This window comes from Oncorhynchus nerka, linkage group LG2, assembly GCF_034236695.1.
Source record: "Oncorhynchus nerka isolate Pitt River linkage group LG2, Oner_Uvic_2.0, whole genome shotgun sequence".
Taxonomy (NCBI): domain Eukaryota; kingdom Metazoa; phylum Chordata; class Actinopteri; order Salmoniformes; family Salmonidae; genus Oncorhynchus; species Oncorhynchus nerka.
In genome coordinates this window covers 17,807,391-17,828,122 of record NC_088397.1, presented here as the reverse complement: position 1 = coordinate 17,828,122, position 20,732 = coordinate 17,807,391, and the positions used below count along the sequence as shown (strand labels likewise).

General features: G+C 44.3%; 1 protein-coding gene across 4 annotated transcripts in view; it reads right to left on the bottom strand.

Moving 5' to 3' along the window:
• Positions 1 to 1,260: 1,260 nt before the first annotated feature.
• The window catches only part of LOC115119118 (collagen alpha-1(XVIII) chain-like), a 198,784-nt gene continuing 179,312 nt past the window's right edge, over positions 1,261 to 20,732 (bottom strand). For 3 of the 4 annotated variants that reach the window (XM_065023904.1, XM_065023897.1, XM_065023902.1), the window contains exons 3-42: positions 20,251 to 20,331; positions 20,071 to 20,124; positions 19,875 to 19,950; positions 19,199 to 19,255; positions 18,569 to 18,723; positions 18,385 to 18,402; positions 18,073 to 18,279; positions 16,350 to 16,376; positions 16,095 to 16,157; positions 15,918 to 16,001; positions 15,759 to 15,812; positions 15,519 to 15,653; positions 15,323 to 15,379; positions 13,653 to 13,697; positions 11,999 to 12,121; positions 11,750 to 11,821; positions 11,634 to 11,660; positions 11,436 to 11,534; positions 11,281 to 11,316; positions 10,728 to 10,811; positions 10,603 to 10,632; positions 10,459 to 10,494; positions 10,009 to 10,068; positions 9,837 to 9,914; positions 9,676 to 9,711; positions 8,702 to 8,755; positions 8,394 to 8,462; positions 8,166 to 8,231; positions 7,994 to 8,021; positions 7,830 to 7,883; positions 7,695 to 7,729; positions 7,468 to 7,590; positions 7,165 to 7,324; positions 6,979 to 7,034; positions 6,719 to 6,847; positions 6,580 to 6,612; positions 5,860 to 6,447; positions 5,536 to 5,733; positions 5,302 to 5,417; positions 1,261 to 5,125 (exon numbers count right to left, since the gene is read on the bottom strand). In XM_065023904.1, coding sequence (XP_064879976.1) covers positions 4,912 to 5,125; positions 5,302 to 5,417; positions 5,536 to 5,733; positions 5,860 to 6,447; positions 6,580 to 6,612; positions 6,719 to 6,847; positions 6,979 to 7,034; positions 7,165 to 7,324; positions 7,468 to 7,590; positions 7,695 to 7,729; positions 7,830 to 7,883; positions 7,994 to 8,021; positions 8,166 to 8,231; positions 8,394 to 8,462; positions 8,702 to 8,755; positions 9,676 to 9,711; positions 9,837 to 9,914; positions 10,009 to 10,068; positions 10,459 to 10,494; positions 10,603 to 10,632; positions 10,728 to 10,811; positions 11,281 to 11,316; positions 11,436 to 11,534; positions 11,634 to 11,660; positions 11,750 to 11,821; positions 11,999 to 12,121; positions 13,653 to 13,697; positions 15,323 to 15,379; positions 15,519 to 15,653; positions 15,759 to 15,812; positions 15,918 to 16,001; positions 16,095 to 16,157; positions 16,350 to 16,376; positions 18,073 to 18,279; positions 18,385 to 18,402; positions 18,569 to 18,723; positions 19,199 to 19,255; positions 19,875 to 19,950; positions 20,071 to 20,124; positions 20,251 to 20,331 — 3,717 coding nt within the window. In that variant the 3' untranslated portion in view covers positions 1,261 to 4,911. The remainder of the gene's footprint in view (positions 5,126 to 5,301; positions 5,418 to 5,535; positions 5,734 to 5,859; positions 6,448 to 6,579; positions 6,613 to 6,718; positions 6,848 to 6,978; positions 7,035 to 7,164; positions 7,325 to 7,467; positions 7,591 to 7,694; positions 7,730 to 7,829; positions 7,884 to 7,993; positions 8,022 to 8,165; positions 8,232 to 8,393; positions 8,463 to 8,701; positions 8,756 to 9,675; positions 9,712 to 9,836; positions 9,915 to 10,008; positions 10,069 to 10,458; positions 10,495 to 10,602; positions 10,633 to 10,727; positions 10,812 to 11,280; positions 11,317 to 11,435; positions 11,535 to 11,633; positions 11,661 to 11,749; positions 11,822 to 11,998; positions 12,122 to 13,652; positions 13,698 to 15,322; positions 15,380 to 15,518; positions 15,654 to 15,758; positions 15,813 to 15,917; positions 16,002 to 16,094; positions 16,158 to 16,349; positions 16,377 to 18,072; positions 18,280 to 18,384; positions 18,403 to 18,568; positions 18,724 to 19,198; positions 19,256 to 19,874; positions 19,951 to 20,070; positions 20,125 to 20,250; positions 20,332 to 20,732) is intronic. The other variant, XM_065023898.1, reaches the window with a different exon arrangement.

The window sequence follows — 20,732 nt, the reverse complement described above, 5'->3', positions numbered from 1 at the left end:
TCAACCCACCATAAGGGTTGAGTGGTAAAAACCCACACACAGACCAAAGCATAAATATGATCTTGGCAGTGGACACAATATTTTGCTGTTTCAAAGCTAATCCCCTGCAATTTCACATCCTGCCATGGAGCTGAAATAAAAAAATGTGCAATTTTAAAACCAATTTCCTGCAATTCTATGCATTTTGCCATGGAGCTGAGATTTTGTTTGCTTTTAAGCAAATGTCATACAATTCTATGCATTTTGACATGGCTGGTGTTCTTATGCACAAACATAACATCAGTGGGGACCTGATTGTCTAGCTTTTATTTGTTGATTGTAAATTCTCAAAGATTATAGGCTATTATTGAAAAATATATAGGTCCGTTCTCTTTTCTGCATCCCATCCCAGTTTGGGAACTACTGTTTTAATGGAACAATTTATTTATCTGTGTGCGTAAGAGTAAAATTGTGTTTTCTTAAATGTTTGTCACTGAGGAAATAAAATGCAAAATTAAGTTGAAAAATGTAAATATCTTTTAGGCCTATATGTTTATTCTTTGGAATCTGACAACTCTGGGAACTCATATCTGGTGTACCCTTTACATTCTGAATGTGTTTATACCATACTCAAAGTATGCCCATAAATGCAGATTATACCTACCCATTTTTTTTAATTGAAGTTTCCTTTAATTGAATTGCTGTGCATAGGAAGTGGTTTGCTGAATTCCTGTCCCCTTGAGTAATCTTAGGACCATCTTTCTACAAAACTGAGAAATCATGTCAGAATATAGACTATAGTAGTTGAGTGTCTATTAATTACATGTAGGGTGGATAAAAGATGTGTGTGAACAATACAAGCACTTAACTTGAGAACGCTATGTACAATGGGTCCGGAACACACGATATGCAACTTGAACTTTGCACTATTCTCTAATTGATTTAAAAGGTCATATCTCAAGGTAAGTTTCAGCATATAGTGATGAGGTTGTAGAGTATAAATGATTTTTACATGGTCATATGGCCTCATAAACAAATACAAAGGTATGAGATGAATTGCACCTAATGGTCTATATGCCGTGCAGTATACTAGCCAACGAGTTCAGTATAGGATAAGATTTGTAACGTTAACTGTCAGAATTGTTCATGTTTATTATTGTCACACTGACTTCAATCAATGCCGAAAATATACACTTTGGGTGAATGACTGTGAACCTATTTTGTTGCTGTTAAAAAACAGACTTATGTCAACATTTTATTTTTGATTTACAAATAAATCAGTTTGGAAAAACAATGTAGCATTTGTTTGTTTGCAATAAACATTGATGACATTGAGAGAAATGGCACAGTACATGTCACCTCAGGAAACTCCACCAGGGTCATACACCAGTTCATTCAGTGAGCTGCAATGCTTTCGTCTTTGGATTTTGGATTAAAAGCCTTATTTAATTTCTATCACAGTGCATAGACATGAAAAACACTTAAGAGCACTTTTGAGAATTTTGAAACGCAAAAGGACATTGCAAAACAAAAACATAGTAATTAGATTTTTGATACAAAATGTCATGATTCTTAGCCCAGACTCATCTCTTCCTCTGTCATTACATAGATCCATGGAGTCCATTACTGAAAAGTGTGAATGTTAAAACTACTTTAAAAAATGTTAATCGCAAAATAAATACTCCTTTTGTTATCAAAACATTTTAAATATCCTGTTCCCTTTTGATGTCCGCTAGCAAAATAAAACCATCCAACATTTATGACTATGTTATAGATAGTACTTCAAAAACTGGTTATATGTACTGATTACAACAAAATGTAAAGTGAATAAAAAATTACAACATTGGATAATAATCATTTAATGTACAATACTGCAACAATTAGCTTGTTGGAATCATAGAGAACAGAATTAGTGTCCTGTTTAATCTGTAGGTGTGGTTTGATTCTAGGGCAAACTGTTAAAAGGCTATAGACTTTCTACAGTGCATGTATTATGCTTTTGAGGGTAAGACCACAAAAAAATAAATGTACGTTGTGATAGTCTGTCCTCTAACCCACAATGAACATGGCTTTCTGAAGTGGACAGTGAAAGGAGAAGTGGAATGAATACAAACTTTACTGAAAACCACAGTGTTGAGGTGTTTACAGAACAGTGATTTAGACGTATGTGCAGGGGGTCGGGGTGGGCTGTTTGGTCAGCTGCGATCAGTGTAAAAAGGGGGTGGATTGGGGGGGGGTCCATCTCTTAGCCTGGTTGTCGCTCTTCTTGATCAACCCCATATTATGGACATGTGGTCCTATTTGACCAGCTGGACTGAGTGTATTGGAGAAGGGGAATGTAGCTGTTATATACAAAGCACCATTGTGTGTGTGTATACCAGTGGAGGCTCCTCAGAGGAGGAAGGGGAGGACCAACTTCGGTGAAATTTCATACAAATGTAAACATTAGAAACATTCAAGTTATACTTTATGGTAAAACTATTCTAAATATATTCACATGTCACCAAATAATTGATTAAAATACACTGTTTTGCAATGGTCTACAGTAACTTCAAAAGCACTGTCTGGGGTAGCACTATGGTGTAGCCAGAGGACAGCTAGCTTCCATCCTCCTCTGACTTCAATACAAAACCTAGGAGGCTTGTAGGCCTCACCCCCTTCCGTAGACATACATGGTAATTATGACCACTTCCGGAGGAAGTCCTCCAACAGATCAAAGCTTTTATGATCAGAGAACAAACATAGTGTGTTGTATTGGGATTGTGCCACAGAGCATTATGGGGATTCTATGTGTTGAGAAACTTGGTGACATTTGGATAGAGATTAAGAGTGAACAGTGATAGTTGAGCATTTTGGGGGATTTTATTTAATCACATTTTTTTTTTTAAATGACAGGAGACAGAAGAGGTATATTATAAATTGTTTTAGAAATATTTTTTTTATGTCCAGTTAGTGCAATTGATTTAACATTTTTAAAAGTTAGCCTCGCTAACTTCAGTAGCTAGCTACCTACCAGCGCGAAGTGTGCAGTTTACACGGAAAAGGGAGGGTCGACCTCTGCCTGAGATCTTCATGAAACTGATGAAAAGGTGAGGGCGTTCAATACCAAATGGTATCAAAAGTAAAGCTGGTAACAGGGAGCCTTTCATCAAGCTGCCTGTATTGCTGGCCATGCCTGCTTTAGGGAAAGTCTGAGCCTTGGTCAAAAGGTGGGTACAGTGACCTGAAGAACATCGATCGTTCAGCTAAACGGCAAAACAAAAGCAGGGATCATATAAATGCCGACATCACATTCAAGCTTCTGGGAAAAAGCTGCATCGATAGAGGACAAGACGAGAGGGAAAATTCCCGCCAACAAGGGCAACTACAAAGAGCTTGCAGAGGTAATGGCACGTTACGATGCTTTACTTGCTGAACATGTCAAACTTTCGACTCTTTTCTAGGATGTCGAAAACAATTCAGAATGATTTGATAGCTTCATCGCATCATCCATAAACATTTCGATTAAAGAGAGAGGTTGACACAGCGCATTTTTTTCGCGTGCGCTCAAGTAAGCTTTCCTCTTTCCTCCGGTATTTATTTAGCAAAGATGATAACACAATCACTCCGGACAGACACAAGCAAAAACTCATGACATAAATGCTGCAGCAGCCTAGGCTACACCTAAACGCTAGAAATCGGACATGCTGTATGGGATGAAAACGAGACTATATTTCAGTATGATCAACTGTAGGCTCCTAATAAGAGAAGCTGCAAACAGCCTATGCACCCTGTCCGTCTGGTCAGGATAAACTGATTGGTAACATTAAGTATTTATAGTCCATTTGTGTGTCAGGAGAAAATGTGATCAAATGTAGTTTATATTCAAAACTGGGCTGGCTAGGCGTATTAACTGGAATTAATCAATCAACATAATAGCAATGATAGATGTGAGTAAATGTTTTATAAGGCCTACATGATGAAAACATGCAGAAAGGGAGCTCAGCCCAGTTGTCTATTTGTCTGGGTAGAGGAAATCCCTGTATCTGCTATTTGTATTTCCAGGAAGTCCCCTCCTGTTCCCTGATTAATAAGAGGTGATGATCACTCCACTACCATTGTCAACTATCTCCTGACATGAACTGAAGCCATGTCTCCAGTGCAGCTCATCCACTGGCACACTGAATGTTTCCTCTCCAAGCTCTTTAAGTCCCCCTATCAATTTTCTCTCATTCATTTATGAAGAGTCAATCACATACACAATCACATTATTACACATCAATCATTTTACTCTTTGCTTAGACTAACTCATTCTGAGCTCTTTTGTCTAACTGTGTAGTGTGTTGTGTTATTGTTTGTCTTTCTAGGCAAATCCTGTCCTGCACTGGTCAAGCCTCTGAACACCTCAACTCATGCCTCATACCCTCATTCAATCACTGCTGTGGTCCCTTTCCAACACTGTAAGTAGCCCTCTCATTCCCATTCCCCATAATAGTGTACTAAAATTGTCTTTACTAAATGCTTTAAGTTAAAATAATTTGTATTTGACGATTTTTGAAACACACTTTGTTGTCTCCGTGCGTTCCGCACCTATACCCTGGGTCTACCATCCTCCTCGTTTTTAAAGTCACCAGCCTCCACTGGTACTTACGTTTTGTTAGGCCTCCTGGATTGGCTGATGTGTTTGTGTGTGTTTTTCATTGGGCTCATCTCTTGATCTGGCTGTAGTGTGTGTGTGCGCGCGTTTGGTCGGTCAGTCCTATCTCTTGATCTGGCTGTAGTGTGTGTGTGCGTTTGGTCGGTCAGTCCTATCTCTTGATCTGGCTGTAGTGTGTGTGTGCGTTTGGTCGGTCAGTCCTATCTCTTGATCTGGCTGTAGTGTGTGTGTGCGTTTGGTCGGTCAGTCCTATCTCTTGATCTGGCTGTAGTGTGTGTGTGTTTGGTCGGTCAGTCCTATCTCTTGAACTGTCCGATGTAGCTGTTCTCGATGCAGAGCACGGCGTAGGAGCTGTGACAGCTGCTGGTTCTCTGTTGGAGGAGCTGGCCCCCCTGTAGAGAGGAGGCCATGCCCGTCAGCGCACGCTCCCCTATACGCCACGTCTCACAGTAGTTATCCACCTGGCCGTGCCCCCTGCTGGTGGAACCGTGCCATATCATCTTGTCTGGCCTGGGTGAGGAGAGGGAATAAGGGATGAAGGGATGAATCATCATATTTTTGCTTCCATTCACTTTCTCAGCTGTTAACTTAACATAACTTATCAATGCCTCCTTATGGGTGTTGTAAAAAGAGAGGTTTTGATATTTTGTGTATAGTGAGTGATATGTAGATGTGTAGTTTATCACCATGTGCCGTCTGTGAAAATGTCTTTGCCATCGAAGGAGTAGATGGGTACGTTGTCCTTCACAGTGCCCTCTGAGTCACTGAAGATGGCCTCCCAACTGTCAAACAGGACCTCGTCCTATAGAGGGGACAGACAAATGGTTAGGCACGGTTGCTGCCAATTACTTAAATGATATGGAATGATACTGTGATTCTGAATGAAGCTGAAAATGCATCTCAGTCTTTGCCGATAGTACCTTTAGGTTGACGATGGGCATGCGGTCTCTGTCTGACTTGCGGACGATGCTGTAAAGGTCCTGGAGCTTGGAGGAGAGGAAAGCCCGGAAGGTTCCCTTCAGCCCGATGGCCCGAGCCTGGTTGAAACACAGGAAGTCTGCCCCTCTGATGCCCCGCATGTTACCCCCCTGGGGGGCGTTCAGGGCGACCAGGTGAATCTGCAGAAGGAAAGAAGAAGAAAAGTCTTTAAAAACGTGCTTCCCATCACATCCACAACCAGAAGTATTTCAGCAGTGGCATGTTTTTAGGTTACATTTATGACATTTAAATCACTGGCTACTCACACTTGGGCCTGACGTGTGTTGGTGGCTGGGGGTCTCAGGAGGTCTGGGTCTGCGTTGTGGGGTTACAGGGTAGCGGGTGTCTGTGTAAACCGGGTTCTGTGGGACAGGGGCTGGCTGGGGCTGGACTGGCTGAACAGGGTCAGGGTTGTGCTGGTGGTCTGTATAACTGGGGTACCGTGGATCAGTGTGTGAGGGGTATCTAGGGTCTGAATGTGAGGGGTAGCGTGGATCCGTCTGGGCTGGGTAGCGTGGATCCGTCTGGGCTGGGTAGCGTGGATCCGGCTGGGCTGGGTAGCGTGGATCCGGCTGGGCTGGGTAGCGTGGATCCGGCTGGGCTGGGTAGCGTGGATCCGGCTGGGCTGGGTAGCGTGGATCCGGCTGGGCTGGGTAGCGTGGATCAGGCTGGGCTGGGTAGCGTGGATCCGGGTGAGTCGGGTAACGTGGGTCAGGGTGAACAGGGTGTTGTCCCTCAGGCTGTGGCTGGTGGGGGTCTAGCTGTCTGGGGGGTTGCTCTGTGGCCGTGTTAGAGGGATGGTCTGGCTGGTAGTAGACCACTGGAGGAGGGTCGACAGCTGCTACCTCATTACCCTTCAGATGGATACAGGCAGAGAAATCATGTCAATAAGATTCACTAATGTGATTAATAACTTCATTAAGTGATTCCTTCACTGTCACAATAGTTTGTCAGCATTTCTCAAGTGCACATTTCCAACGACTTACCTGGTCAGGGGGTAAAGCTATGTATGGTCCAAGCTGAAAGGTAAAACTTCCAAGTTAATCATGTAAACATTAACAAAGGATGAAGGTGTTGTATTTTATAAATATAGTGGCTTGCATCCATTACACCATTACACTGCACCTGGATTTGCCGGAAGCCATCTCGTACTCTGATGTAAAAGTCTGTTTGGTCGACCAGATACACCAGCGTCCCCTCTGCCTGTCGTCTGGCCGTGGCTGTCATCGTGTCATATGACCTCAGCACCATCACCTGTTCAAACGTGGACGACAAGGAGCTAAATGATGGAAGGGGTGTATATATCATCACAGTGAGGCCCCGTCCAGAAACAGGCCCTAACCTCCTAGACCCTACACTAGGAATGGAGGGGTTAACAGACTCACCCCAGAGGAGTGACCATCAGTTCCAGGTGGGCCCGGAGGTCCAGGGATGCTGATGGCTGAGATGTAAAAAGATCACATTCAGTGAAGCTGTTAACCAAGGAGCTACTGTACTTCATGTCACCAGAAAGTTGTGTTCCTGCCTATGTACTCTATGTATGAGTGTGCGTGCGAGAGAGTACGCCTCACTCTGTGTTGGCCTGTAGGCTCCAGGTGAGGAGGATGATCCTGAAGGTCCGGGGGGCCCCGGTGGGCCTGGGTTCCCTTGCCTGCCTTCGTACCCTCTTCCTGGGTTACCTGGAGGGCCCTGGGGCCCTGAAGGACCGATGATGGACTCTCCCTTTGGCCCCTGGAGATCGATAGATATTTGTCTTGCTCATTAAAACTTTCTAATTGAATTGAATTCCACATGTCTTTTGATGCAAGGCACTGATAAAACGTGGAGAATGCAGTAAAATAAAATGGCTGTTGTTGTTCAGTGGTTATTCTTACTGGAAGTCCTGGAGGTCCAGGTTGACCACCCTGTCCACCGTAACCGCCACCATAATATCCTCCGGCTGGCTCGCCCTTCTCCCCCTTCATCCCCGAGTCTCCTCTCTCTCCCTTCATCTCCTTCTGCAGACACACACACACACACACGTCATTTGACCTCACGTCAAACACATAGAGACGCATGGCGGGTTGTGAGTGTAGAGCTCCTTTGTCGTAACGTCACTTACCTTGAAGGTGTAGATGTCAAAGTTGGACGTGAGACCTAGAGTGGAGACGATAGAACGTGAGTTCAATCAGCTCAATCTCGTGTGTTAGTACACCTAAGGCCAGCGGAGGTAAATAACTAGCTGGTTTTACTGTACCTGGTACCCCGGGTATTCCTGGTACTCCACGATCACCTTTGTCTCCTTTGGAGTCTAATGGGTGGAGGAAAAAGGCCAACATGTAAGCCAACACATGACATCGTTTTACATGTAACGTTCTATGTCATGGTGTGGGACTGGCCAATGAGAATGAGTTGCCTTACCAGGATATAACCGTGAGACATCATCCCTCTGAGTGTGAAACAGAACAAAGGAGAGAAGAGTTACACTACTGTACCTTGGAAAGAGACCCTATCAAACCTGACTGACTACAGCATATAACTCACAACACCAACGGCTGGGAAAGATACAATACTGGATCAGACATCTACTCACATTGAACCTGTCCAGAGGTACTGCTGGCCCGGGGGGTCCGGGTGGGCCAGGTGGTCCTGGAGGACCCTAAAAACATGGATCAATCTGGGTTAAACTGATGCCCTGTCTGGGTCATGACGGTCTAACCATACCACTGCTTTTATGAATGATTTGACATGCTGACCTCTGGGTTGTACCCCAACAGTCTTTCATGTATGAATCCCATCAAACCAGCGGTGTCATACTTACTCCATATCCTCCAGTCCCTCCCGCTGAATCCCCCCTCTCTCCTTTGACACCATTCAACCCAGGACGGCCCTGTAACCAACACACTGGTTCACATCTAGCAGCAGTCCATCACCATGTTAATACTGAATGGGAAATAGCACACTTGGATTCTTTCTAAGTCACACTTCAGTGCCATTTAGCAGACACTTTTATTCAAAGCCACTTGGGTGGTCCCAGGAATCGTACTCACTGCCATTGCAAGCGTCATGCTCTACCAACTGAGCTACAGAGGACCACCACTTGGCTAATTGCTGAACAGAGATACTTACCGGTCTACCTGGCATGCCTATATCTCCCTTTAGACCAGCTGGACCATAGGGACCCTATAGAGACAGAGAAGAATATACATCTACCAGCTGGACCCTATAGAGACAGAGAACAATATAAATCTACCAGCTGGACCCTATAGAGACAGAACAATATAAATCTACCAGCTGGACCCTATAGAGACAGAACAATATAAATCTACCAGCTGGACAGAGAACAATATAGAGACAGAACAATATAAATCTACCAGCTGGACCTATAGAGACAGAACAATATAAATCTACCAGCATCTACCAGCTGGACCCTATAGAGACAGAACAATATAAATCTACCAGCTGGACACTATAGAGACAGAACAATATAAATCTACCAGCTGGACCCTATAGAGACAGAACAATATAAATCTACCAGCTGGACCCTATAGAGACAGAACAATATAAATCTACCAGCTGGACCAGAGACAATATAGACCTATACAGAACAATATACATCTACCAGCTGGACCCTATAGAGACAGAACAATATAAATCTACCAGCTGGACCCTATAGAGACAGAACAATATAAATCTACCAGCTGGACCCTATAGAGACAGAACAATATAAATCTACCAGCTGGACACTATAGAGACAGAACAATATAAATCTACCAGCTGGACCCTATAGAGACAGAACAATATAAATCTACCAGCTGGACCCTATAGAGACAGAACAATATAAATCTACCAGCTGGACCCTATAGAGACAGAACAATATAAATCTACCAGCTGGACCCTATAGAGACAGAACAATATACATCTACCAGCTGGACCCTATAGTGACAGAACAATATAAATCTACCAGCTGGACCCCATAGTGACAGAACAATATAAATCTACCAGCTGGACCCTACAGAAACAGAGAACTATATACAGTACATCCATGGTTATCAATGGCTAATCAGAAACAAAGCATGTCACTGTTAAAGGAGAGTACTTACAGGAGGTCCCTCAGGTCCCGGGAGTCCCTTCTCTCCCTGCACACACAGAGGTCAAAGGGTATCAACATTTTATGTTGCATGGCACATATAAAAGAGATGGACAAGCATAATAACATACAGTATTTCTACCAACTATAAATCTCGTGTGTGGTTTTTCTCACCGGTTGAGACCCCAGCCCTCCCAGGTACAGGGGTCTTCCATCAGGCCCCATGATAATACCAGGTTCTCCTTTCTCCCCCTGGACAGGACACAGGGTGGAGACATGTCAATACTTCATTCAATTTTCCCTGTACTGTACAGAAAACAAGATATGAATTAAGTTATTACCAGACCTTAGCTGTGTATCCTGGCTGTCCAGGCTCTCCTGTATCTCCCTTTGGTCCCATAGGCCCCTACAGAAGAAGTTGTAATCAGTATAAATAACAACCTTGTGTGTGTATATTTTTAAAAGAGATTTCCATTAACATGTTTTAGACAGTTTTCAATATACAACTAGTGTATAAAATCATGTTTTAGGCAGTTTTCAACATACAACTTGTAGGCCGTACAGCATTGTTTTGTTTTTTTAATATTAGGGAGCACTATTAAGGTTTTTCAACTGTGAAATATATTTTTTTTGAAATGTTCCATTAACATGTTATAAAATAGTTTTTGCAATCTCCACCATACATCTAGAACAACACTATTTGGTGTGTTTCAACTGTGAAATATCTTTAGAAACAGTCATGGTAAATGTCTCCACTCCACTGTGTGTTCATTGGCAGTGTGATACTGATACATACTGGGAATCCTGCCCGGCCGGGAAGACCTGGTCCTCCCTGGAGAAAAGGAAATAAGGGTTAGAGTGACTTTATAAAACATTATAAGACATTATAAAACTGCATGTAGAGTAACATAATGACTTGTCTGCTGAGTCAAATTCTCACCTGTCCTTGATTCCCAAGAACTCCATCAAACTACAACGAGACAGAGACAGGTAGGTCAGTTGTGTCACTGAAACATCACTATGATCCAGAGCAGACAAGACCGTACAGTACACAGCCACACTCACACTGCCTGAGGTCTGGTAGATCTGTCCCGGTGGGCCAGGGGCTCCTGGAGGTCCAGGGGGCCCCCCTTCACGTCCTGGCTCACCCTACAACACCACACACACACAACAGCATGAGAGCCATGGGACACGCAATAGATGACTTACGCTACCGTTCAAAAGTTTGGGGTCACTTAGAAAAGTCTTTGTTTTTGAAAGAAAAGCAAAGGTTTTGTCCATTTAAAATAACAGAAATACACAGAAATACACAGAAATACAGTGTAGACATTGTTAATGTTGTAAATGACTGTTGTAGCTGGAAACGGCAGATTTTTTTATGGAATATCTACATAGGCGTACAGAGGCCCATTATCAGCAACCATCACTACTGTTTTCCAATGGCACGTTGTGTTAGCTAATCCAAGTGTATCATTTTAAAAGGCGACATGATCATTAGAAAACCCTTTTGCAATTATGTTAGCACAGCTGAAAACTGTTGTTCTGATTAAAGAAGCAATAAAATTAAAAATTAAAAAATCAACCACCAAAATATGGTAATCGGGAGTAGGTAACTCACCCTTTCTCCTCTGTCTCCCCTCTCCCCTTTGTCTCCCTGTGTATACACAAGAAACAAAATAGAATAGGTTAGTGCACTTTGTGTGGGTTACTCTAAAGCCTAAGTAACGTTCTAATAGAGTCTGGGGAGATGGCTGAGGGATAATGATCTTCTACCAATTGTCCTGGGAATCCGTCCATCCCTGGTGTTCCATCCCGTCCTCTTGCTCCCTCGCTCCCCTTCTCTCCCGAAAGCCCAGGCAAACCAGATCTTCCCTGTATGATGACAGGAATACAGTAAGCATAGCTATATAACAAAGATATGGCCTCCAATCAAACTTAGCAATATATTCAAAGGGATTTCCTGGTTCTTACCGGAAGGCCAGCGATTCCGGGCGGACCCTGAAAAACAATGGATATGTGACTATGTCTTAGTTGACGTGATCGTAAAGGCAATCCAAATGATGAGTGGATGGCAATGTATAGATCACCTGTGGTCCTGGAATCCCTATCACTCCAGCAACACCATTGACCCCCGTCACTCCGGAACCCTCCCCGTCACCCTACACAGAGAGGACACAGATACAGTTCAAAAAAGACAATTCCACTAAAATATGTCGGCAAATATACAGTATGTAGTCAATTTGGTAATAATTTGTATGAAGGGAGCTTTGGGGTGGGAGGTTAAGCTGTAGTTGATGTAGTCTGGGTGGGTGGCAGGAGTTGTGTACAGTACTCACATAACGCACGGGGTAGGAAGGTCCGGGTGGTCCTGGAGGCCCAATTGGTCCCATGGGCCCAGGAAGCCCAGCCAAGCCCCCCTGCCCTGCCTGACCAGGCACTCCAGGGTCACCCTGAGAACCCTGGTGGTTAGGAGCGAAGAGGTGAGAGACCGAGAGAGAGATTGTAAAGGTATGTGTGTGCATGTGTGTGTAAAAATCAGCAGTCCATTTACATATAGACAAATAAAGAAGCATTCCACAAAATTGGAAACACATTTAAGCTGAATTATTACTATAACAAGCAATGTAAATCAATATTGAAAATGATAAAAAAAAAACAATTATAAAAAACAATGACTGCATATAGTTTAGTTCCAATATTAAACATCCAGACTGATGGTAAAATATCTTAACATCTTAAATAGCATTTAAGATGTTATGTCAGAAGTCAAACAAGCAAATGTTCTATTTGTCCTATAATGAAACAACTGGTAATTAGAGTTTTCTCAGTGAGTTGATTCCCCCATGTGATGAATGCAGCCAAAACCAAGGAACCAATAGTATGCAGTCGAAACCAAGGAACCAATAGCAGAGACCTAGTAGTACCTGTGACCCATCACCTTCACTAAAGATACTGGTCAAAAAGTTGGAGAAAGAGGAGAAGGCAGACAAAGAGTTTTGCTAGAGGAAGACAAGCATAAGGGAGAAACATCTGTATCCTGAGAAAATCATGTTCTATCACCCCCACCAACATCATGTTTAGACTATCGATCTCTCTAGGAGAAGTCCCACCACCAACATCATGTTTAGACTATCGATCTCTAGGAGAAGTCCCACCACCAACATCATGTTTAGACTATCGATCTCTAGGAGAAGTCCCACCACCAACATCATGTTTAGACTATCGATCTCTAGGAGAAGTCCCACCACCAACATCATGTTTAGACTATCGATCTCTAGGAGAAGTCCCACCACCAACATCATGTTTAGACTATCGATCTCTAGGAGAAGTCCCACCACCAACATCATGTTTCCCACCACCAACATCATGTTTAGACTATCGATCTCTAGGAGAAGTCCCACCACCAACATCATGTTTAGACTATCGATCTCTAGGAGAAGTCCCACCACCAACATCATGTTTAGACTATCGATCTCTAGGAGAAGTCCCACCACCAACATCATGTTTAGACTATCGATCTCTAGGAGATCCCACCACCAACATCATGTTTAGACTATCGATCTCTAGAAGTCCCACCACCAACATCATGTTTAGACTATCGATCTCTAGGAGAAGTCCCACCACCAACATCATGTTTAGACTATCGATCTCTAGGAGAAGTCCCACCACCAACATCATGTTTAGACTATCGATCTCTAGGAGAAGTCCCACCACCAACATCATGTTTAGACTATCGATCTCTAGGAAGTCCCACCACCAACATCATGTTTAGACTATCAATCTCTAGGAGAAGTCCCACCGCCAACATCATGTTTAGACTATCGATCTCTAGGAAGTCCCACCACCAACATCATGTTTAGACTATCGATCTCTAGGAGAAGTCCCACATGTATAGACCAATATCAGCACCAAAACAAACAAGGTCAAAGTGAAAATAGCTATATATTTAGATTTAGAGGTGGGATAGTATGGGTGTATTTCAGAGCTCACCCTCTCTCCACTGGGCCCTGGAAGACCTAGATCACCAGCTTCTCCCTGCGGATGAGAGGGAGAGAGATGGGGAAAGAGAGAGAAAGAGACAATAATCTCAAAAGGATCCCTATACAAAGGTCCAGTTCTGTGTGTGCTGTATACAGTGATATATAGACTCAGCAAAAAAAGAAACGCCCCTTTTTCAGGACACTGTCTTTCAAAGATCATTTTTAAAATCAAAATAACTTCACAGATCTTCATTGTAAAGGGTTTAAACACTGTTTCCCATGCTTGTTCAATGAACCATAAACAATTAATGAACATGCACCTGTGGAATGGTTAAAAGACACTAACAGCTTACAGATGGTAGGCAATTAAGGTCACAGTTATGAAAACTTAGGACACTAAAGAGGCCTTAAAACACTAAAACACTAAAAGAAAGATCCCTGCTCATCTGCGTGAACATGCCTTAGGCATGCTGCAAGGAGGCATGAGGACTGTAGATGTGGCCAGGGCAATAATTGCAATGTCTGTAAGACAAGACAATGCTACAGGGAGACAGGATGGACAGCTGATCATCCTCGCAGTGGCAGACCACGTATAACAACACCTGCACAGGATCAGTACATCCAAACATCACACTTGCGGGACAGGTACAGGATGGCAACAACAACTGCCCGAGTTACACCAGGAATGCACAATCCCTCCATCGGTGCTCAGACTGTCCACAATAGGCTGAGAGAGGCTGGACTGAGGGCTTGTAGGCCTGTTGTAAGGCAGGTCCTCACCAGACATCACCGGCAACAATGTCGCCTATGGGCACAAACCCACCATCGCTGGACCAGACAGGACTGGCAAAAAGTGCTCTTCACTGATGAGTCGCGGTTTTGTCTCACCAGGGGTGCTGGTCGGATTTGCGTTTATCGTCGAAGGAATGAGCGTTACACCAAGGCCTGCACTCTGGAGCGGGATTGATTTGGAGGTGGAGAGTCCATCATGGTCTGGGGAGGTGTGTCACAGCATCATCGGACTGAGCTTGTTGTCATTGCAGGCAATCTCAACGCTGTGCATTACAGGGGAAGACATCCTCCTCCCTCATGTGGTACCCTTCCTGCAGGCTCATCCTGACATGACCCTCCAGCATGACAATGCCACCAGGCATACTGCTCGTTCTGTGCATGATTTCCTGCAAGACAGGAATGTCAGTGTTCTGCCTTGGCCAGTGAAGAGCCCGGATCTCAATCCCATTGAGCATGTCTGGGACTTGTTGGATAGGAGGGTGAGGGCTAGGGCCATTCCCCCCAGAAATGTCCGGGAACTTGCAGGTACCTTGGTGGAAGAGTGGGGTAACATCTCACAGCAAGAACAAGCAAATCTGGTGCAGTCCACAAGGAGGAGATGCACTGCAGTACTTAATGCAGCTGGTGGCCACACCAGATACTGACTGTTACTTTTGATTTTGAACCCCCCTTTGTTCAGGGACACATTATTCAATTTCTGTTAGCCACATGTCTGTTGAACTTGTTTATGTTTCAGTTGTGGAATCTTGTTATGTTCATACAAATATTCACACATGTTAAGTTTGCTGAAAATAAATGCAGTTGACAGTGAGAGGACGTTTCTTTTTCTGCTGAGTTTCGTATGATCAGTTGAGCTAAAATAAAATAAGTCTCCTCCCTGTCTCATACCTTCTCTCCGCTACTGGGTCCTGGGGTTCCAGGCCTGCCAGGTGGACCAGCGGGCCCCTGAAAAACACAGCATGATATCAATACATAATGGTCAACAAATCAAGACATTCATTTCAATGCTGTAGTTGAGCTGGCTACAGTTAACTAGGCACAAAACATATTGTCATGTCAGATATAGTAGAGAGAGGGTCCTCACTGGTAGGCCACGGGCCCCGTCCTGTCCGGGAGGTCCAGGGGGCCCGAAAGAGCCTGACCCATGGGAGCTGACACCACCGGCTGAGGGGCCAGGGGGGCCTGGAGGGCCGGGGGGGCCTGGTAGACCACGGAGAGTCTAAAGAAACAGTCAACACAACAGTCTTGGGTTTCACAATATACATTTGGTGAAAAGTCATTTTTCTGGGCCAAACTCAAAATCTCTGTATCAGCTAAAACATACCTGTATTTTCTCCAAATCTGGGAATCCTCCTGAGCCTTCCACATCCACAAATGTCTAGGGACAAATGAAGAAACATTAACAATGGTATATTTGTATATTCATGTCTGATCCACATGAATTTATGGGCTGAATGGCCTGATCCTGTAGTGGTTTACTCACAGAGCGGTCAGCTATCCCTGGGCCTGGGGGTCCAGGTGGCCCTGGAGGACCCCTGGGTCCTGGGTGACCATCACCACGATCCCCCTGGAGAGGGCACACACTCAGTATTTAACCTTTGGGCACCTCCGATAATATTCAAATTCTCATGCTCTTAAATAAATGGCTTATGGCCTTTACCTTTTGTCCTTTGACCCCTGAGTCTCCTTGTGTTCCTGGGAACCCTCTGTCTCCGGCAGGTCCCTGAGTTGTGGTGGGACAGAGAGAGAAGACACAGCTTAGTGAGGCTGACACTGTCTGACCACTGCTACTGACCACCACCGCTTATCAATAATGACATCTGACTACCACTGTATTTCTCCTCACACAATTAACAATGAATAAAAAACCATGACATGAGATCAATGGGATAAAACATCAGAAAGTGTCACTCACTAATTTGCCATCCTCTCCTGGATCCCCCTGGGGAATGAAATAGATACGGTATGGTTTGATACAGTCAATTCAAAGAAAATGTACAAGTACTGAGACCAAATAAAGGAGAATGCTCTACACAGAATACAGTGTCTACGGAAAATATTGAGACCCCTTGACTTTTTTCCACATTTTCTTACGTTACAGCCTTATTCTAAAATGTATTAAATAAATAAAAAATAAATCAACAATCTACACACAATACCCCACCCATAATGACAAAGCGAAAACAAGTTTTTAGAAATGTTTGCAAAACCTCACCAGAAATACCTTATTTACATAAGTATTCAAACCCTTTGCTATGAGACTCTAAATTAAGCTCAGGTGCATCCTGTTTCCATGGATCATCCTTGAGATGTTTCTACAACTTGATTTACCTGTGGTAAATTAAATTGATTGGACATGATTTGGAAAGGCACACACCTGTCTATTTAAAGGTACTACAGTTGACAGTGCATGTCAGACCCAAAACCAAGCCATGAGGTCGAAGGAATTGTCCGTGGAACTCCGAGACAGGATTGTGTCAAAGCACAGATCTGGGGAAGGGTACCAAAACATTTCTGCAGCATTGAAGGTCTCCAAGAACACAGTGACCTCCATCATTCTTAAATGGAAGCAGTTTGGAACCACCAAGACTCTTCCTAAAGCTCGCCACCCGGCCAAACTGAGCAATCGGGGTGAGAAGGGCCTTGGTCTGGGAGGTGACCAAGAACCCGATGGTCACTCAGACAGAGCTCTAGAGTTCCTCTGTGGAGATGGGAGAACCTTCGAGAAGGACAACAATCTCTGCAGCACTCCAACTATCAGGCCTTTATGGAAGAGTGGCCAGACGGAAGCCACTCTTCAGTAAAAAGTACATGACAGCCCACTTGAGGAGTTTAAAGATTCTCAGACCATGAGAAACAAGATTATCTGGTCTGATGAAACCAAGACTAAACTCTTTGGCCTGGATGCCAAGCGTCACGTCTGGAGGAAACCTGGCACCATCCCTACGGTGAAGCATGGTGGTGGCAGCTTCATGCTGTGGGGATATTTTTCAGCGGCAGGGATGGATCGAGGCAAAGATGAATGAGCAACGTACAGAGAGATAGTTGATGAAAACCAGCTCCAGAGAGCTCAGACTGGGGCAAAGGTTCCCCTTCCAACAGGACAACGACCCTAAGCACACAGCCAAGACAACGCAGGAGTGGCTTCGGAACAAGCCTCAATGTCTATGAGTGGCCCAGACAGAGCCCAGACTTGAACCCAATCTAACATCTCTGGAGAGACGTTAAAATAGCTGTGCAGCAACGCTCCCCTTCCAACCTAACAGAGCTTGCAAGGATCTGCAGAGAAAAATGGGAGAAGCTCCCCAAATACAGGTGTGCCAAGATTGTAGCGTCATACCCATGAAGACTCGAGGCTGTAATTGCTGCCAAACGTGCTTCAACAAAGTACTAAGTAAAGGGTCTGAATACTTATGTAAATGTGATATTTCAGTTGTTTATTTTTAATACATGTGCAAAAATGTCGAAAAACCTGTTTTTGCTTTGTCATTATGGGGTATTGTTTGTAGATGGATGAGGGGACAAAACTATTTCATCCATTTTAGAATAAGGCTGTAACGTAACAATGTGTGGAAAAAGTCAAGGAGTCTGAATACTTTCCGAATGCACTGTATGTCAGAAGGTATGGTACAACTCACCGCCTCTCCCTCTGGTCCCTGGGGTCCTGCTGGTCCTTTGGCTCCTGGGGGCCCCATCGGTCCCATTGGCCCCACCACTGGCTGCACCACAGAGCCGTCCCCTAGCCTCACAACCTGGGCAGCTGGCCCCCCAGGGCCAGGAGGGCCAGGGGGACCAGGTACACCACGGTCCCCCTTGGAGCCTGGGTAACCAAACCCAGAACTGCCCTGTGGGAAGAAAACAATCAACTACCTATTTAATCTGATCACTTCAATGACTAGCTAAGATGAAGTCAAATAAAAAGAAGCTGGGAAGGACAAAGTCAAACATACCTTCAAGCCTTTGTCTCCCTGAAAGGAAAAGGAGACAAAGACAAGTTGTAAGTAATGTTGGAACTATTACACGTGTCTCAGAGGCATGTATGTGGTCTGTCTGAATCAGATGTAATCAGCTATGGGGGTCATCAGTTATAGGGGGTGTATAACACACAGTACTGTGCCAGGCAGCATGCAGTACCTTTTCTCCACGTTCTCCTCCGCCTGATGAAGAGCCAGAGGAAGAAGCAGAGCTGGAGAAAGACCCCGATTCCCCCTTTGGCCCGGCGGGACCTCTGTCCCCTGGACTGCCCTTCTCCCCTCTGTCCCCCTTCAATCCGTTAGAACCACTAGGGCCTGACGACACACAGAGAGACACAGAGAGAGGAAGAGTTGGGTGTTAGAATAGACGTCAGAAGTAACATCGTGGTCATCATCGGCATGAATGTTGCCGTCATCATCACTTTCACTAGCATCCTCTATCCTCAGTTAGCATCCTACTACCTTTGTCCTCCCCTTCCACAGAGTTTCATGCCAACCTGCTCCACAGAGTTCCATGCCAAACTATTCCACAGAGTTCCATGCCAATATATTCTACAGTTTCATGCCAACCTACTCCACAGAGTTCCATGCAGACAGGACATGCTGAGGAAGGCATGATGAGATCTCATCAACCTAGTCCAGTGCAGATTCCCTGAATTCTGACATGGAGTGGTAAGGGTATACTGTCCTGAAATCAGGGACTGGTTGTCAGGGAACTCCACTGGACCTCATTGGAGAGTGTTTATAATATAGCCCGACAGACAGACAGACAAAGTTTCCAGTGACCTACCTGGTTGACCTCCTGATCCTGGTCTGGACTCTACTGAGGTCTGATGATTCCTGTCACCTACAGTCAATCAACACAAACACACTTACCTGCATGCCTAGTTTGTACACTAGAAAACACTAACAATTATCAACATTCCCCTGGTGGGTAGGAGCGTTGGGCCAGTAACCCGAAAGGTTGCTGGATCAAATCCCCGAGCTGACAAGTTAAAAATATACAGTTCTGCCCCTGAGCAAGGTAGTTAATCCAGGCACCGATAACGTGGATGTCGACTAAGGCAGCCCCCAGAGGGGTTAAATGGGGAAGATACATTTCAGTTGAATACATTCAGTTGTACAACTGACTAGGTATCCCCATTCATTTTCTTTACAATCAGCCACTCTTGAAGGAAAATGTCTACCTTCTACACTAGAAGGTGCTAGTGTGCTATATATTCCAGCATACTGTATGTAACGAGCAACAAGGTTCTCAAGTAGTGTGGTATTACACTAGGTACATATTTCCATGACAGATAGTTTCACAGTTTTTACATCAACAGTTTTTGTTAGCACTGCAGTTACTTACTCTAAATATAGCTTGGTTGGTTCACTATTATATGCGCATTTTCAATAAACCTAAGTAATATTTTAGAGGATAACTTCACAGATGATGTCATAATTATTCAACTCAGCCCACTGACCTGTCTCTGAGAGCCTGTCGCTCACTGATGATGTCAGAGGGGGCTCTGGCACTGGTCGGAGAGATGGAGGTGTGGTCTGACAGGAGGGAAGAGAGGAAGGTCAGACCCTGATCCAATAGTTTCACAGTAAATCCTTCTATTTCCACATCACAGAATAGATTAACAGGACAACATAGGATAAAGAAGATTCCTTTACAGTTTTGCCGGTCTCTCTTCTGTCCCCATCCCCACTGCCAAAGTCACCTGAGGCCTGAGAGAGAGAGAGAGACAGCAAGACAAACAGAGACAAGTCAAGGCATTTGAGAAAATGTTAGTTGACATGAATCATATCATATTCCTACTAAACTGTGTCTGGTTCTACAGTCTAATCACTCACAGCGTCTGAGTCATCATCGTCTTCACAGAGTAACTCAGCTGCTCGAGGGTTACCCACCACGTTCAGCTCAGCGATCGCGCCCTGCACAACATGCACAGACACAGACAAACACACTGATGGCTGTGAGAAAGGAGATACTGTACAGCCATTGGGGCAGTAAGAATTTAATGATTCTAGTCAGGATCTAAGCCATTAATATACAATCAAATGTAAAGAGGATGTTTCTGACTGACCGTGGCCATACTAACTCAGAACAGACAGAGTCTTGCTGAAACAACAGACAGGGTTCTAAATCTCTCCCAGGGGCCTGATAGAGTTAGACTATGAGAATGACAGGGTTCTACATCTCTCCCAGGGGCCTGATAGAGTTAGACTATGAGAATGACAGGGTTCTACATCTCTCCCAGGGGCCTGATAGAGTTAGACTATGAGAATGACAGGGTTCTAAATCTCTCCCAGGGGCCTGATAGAGTTAGACTATG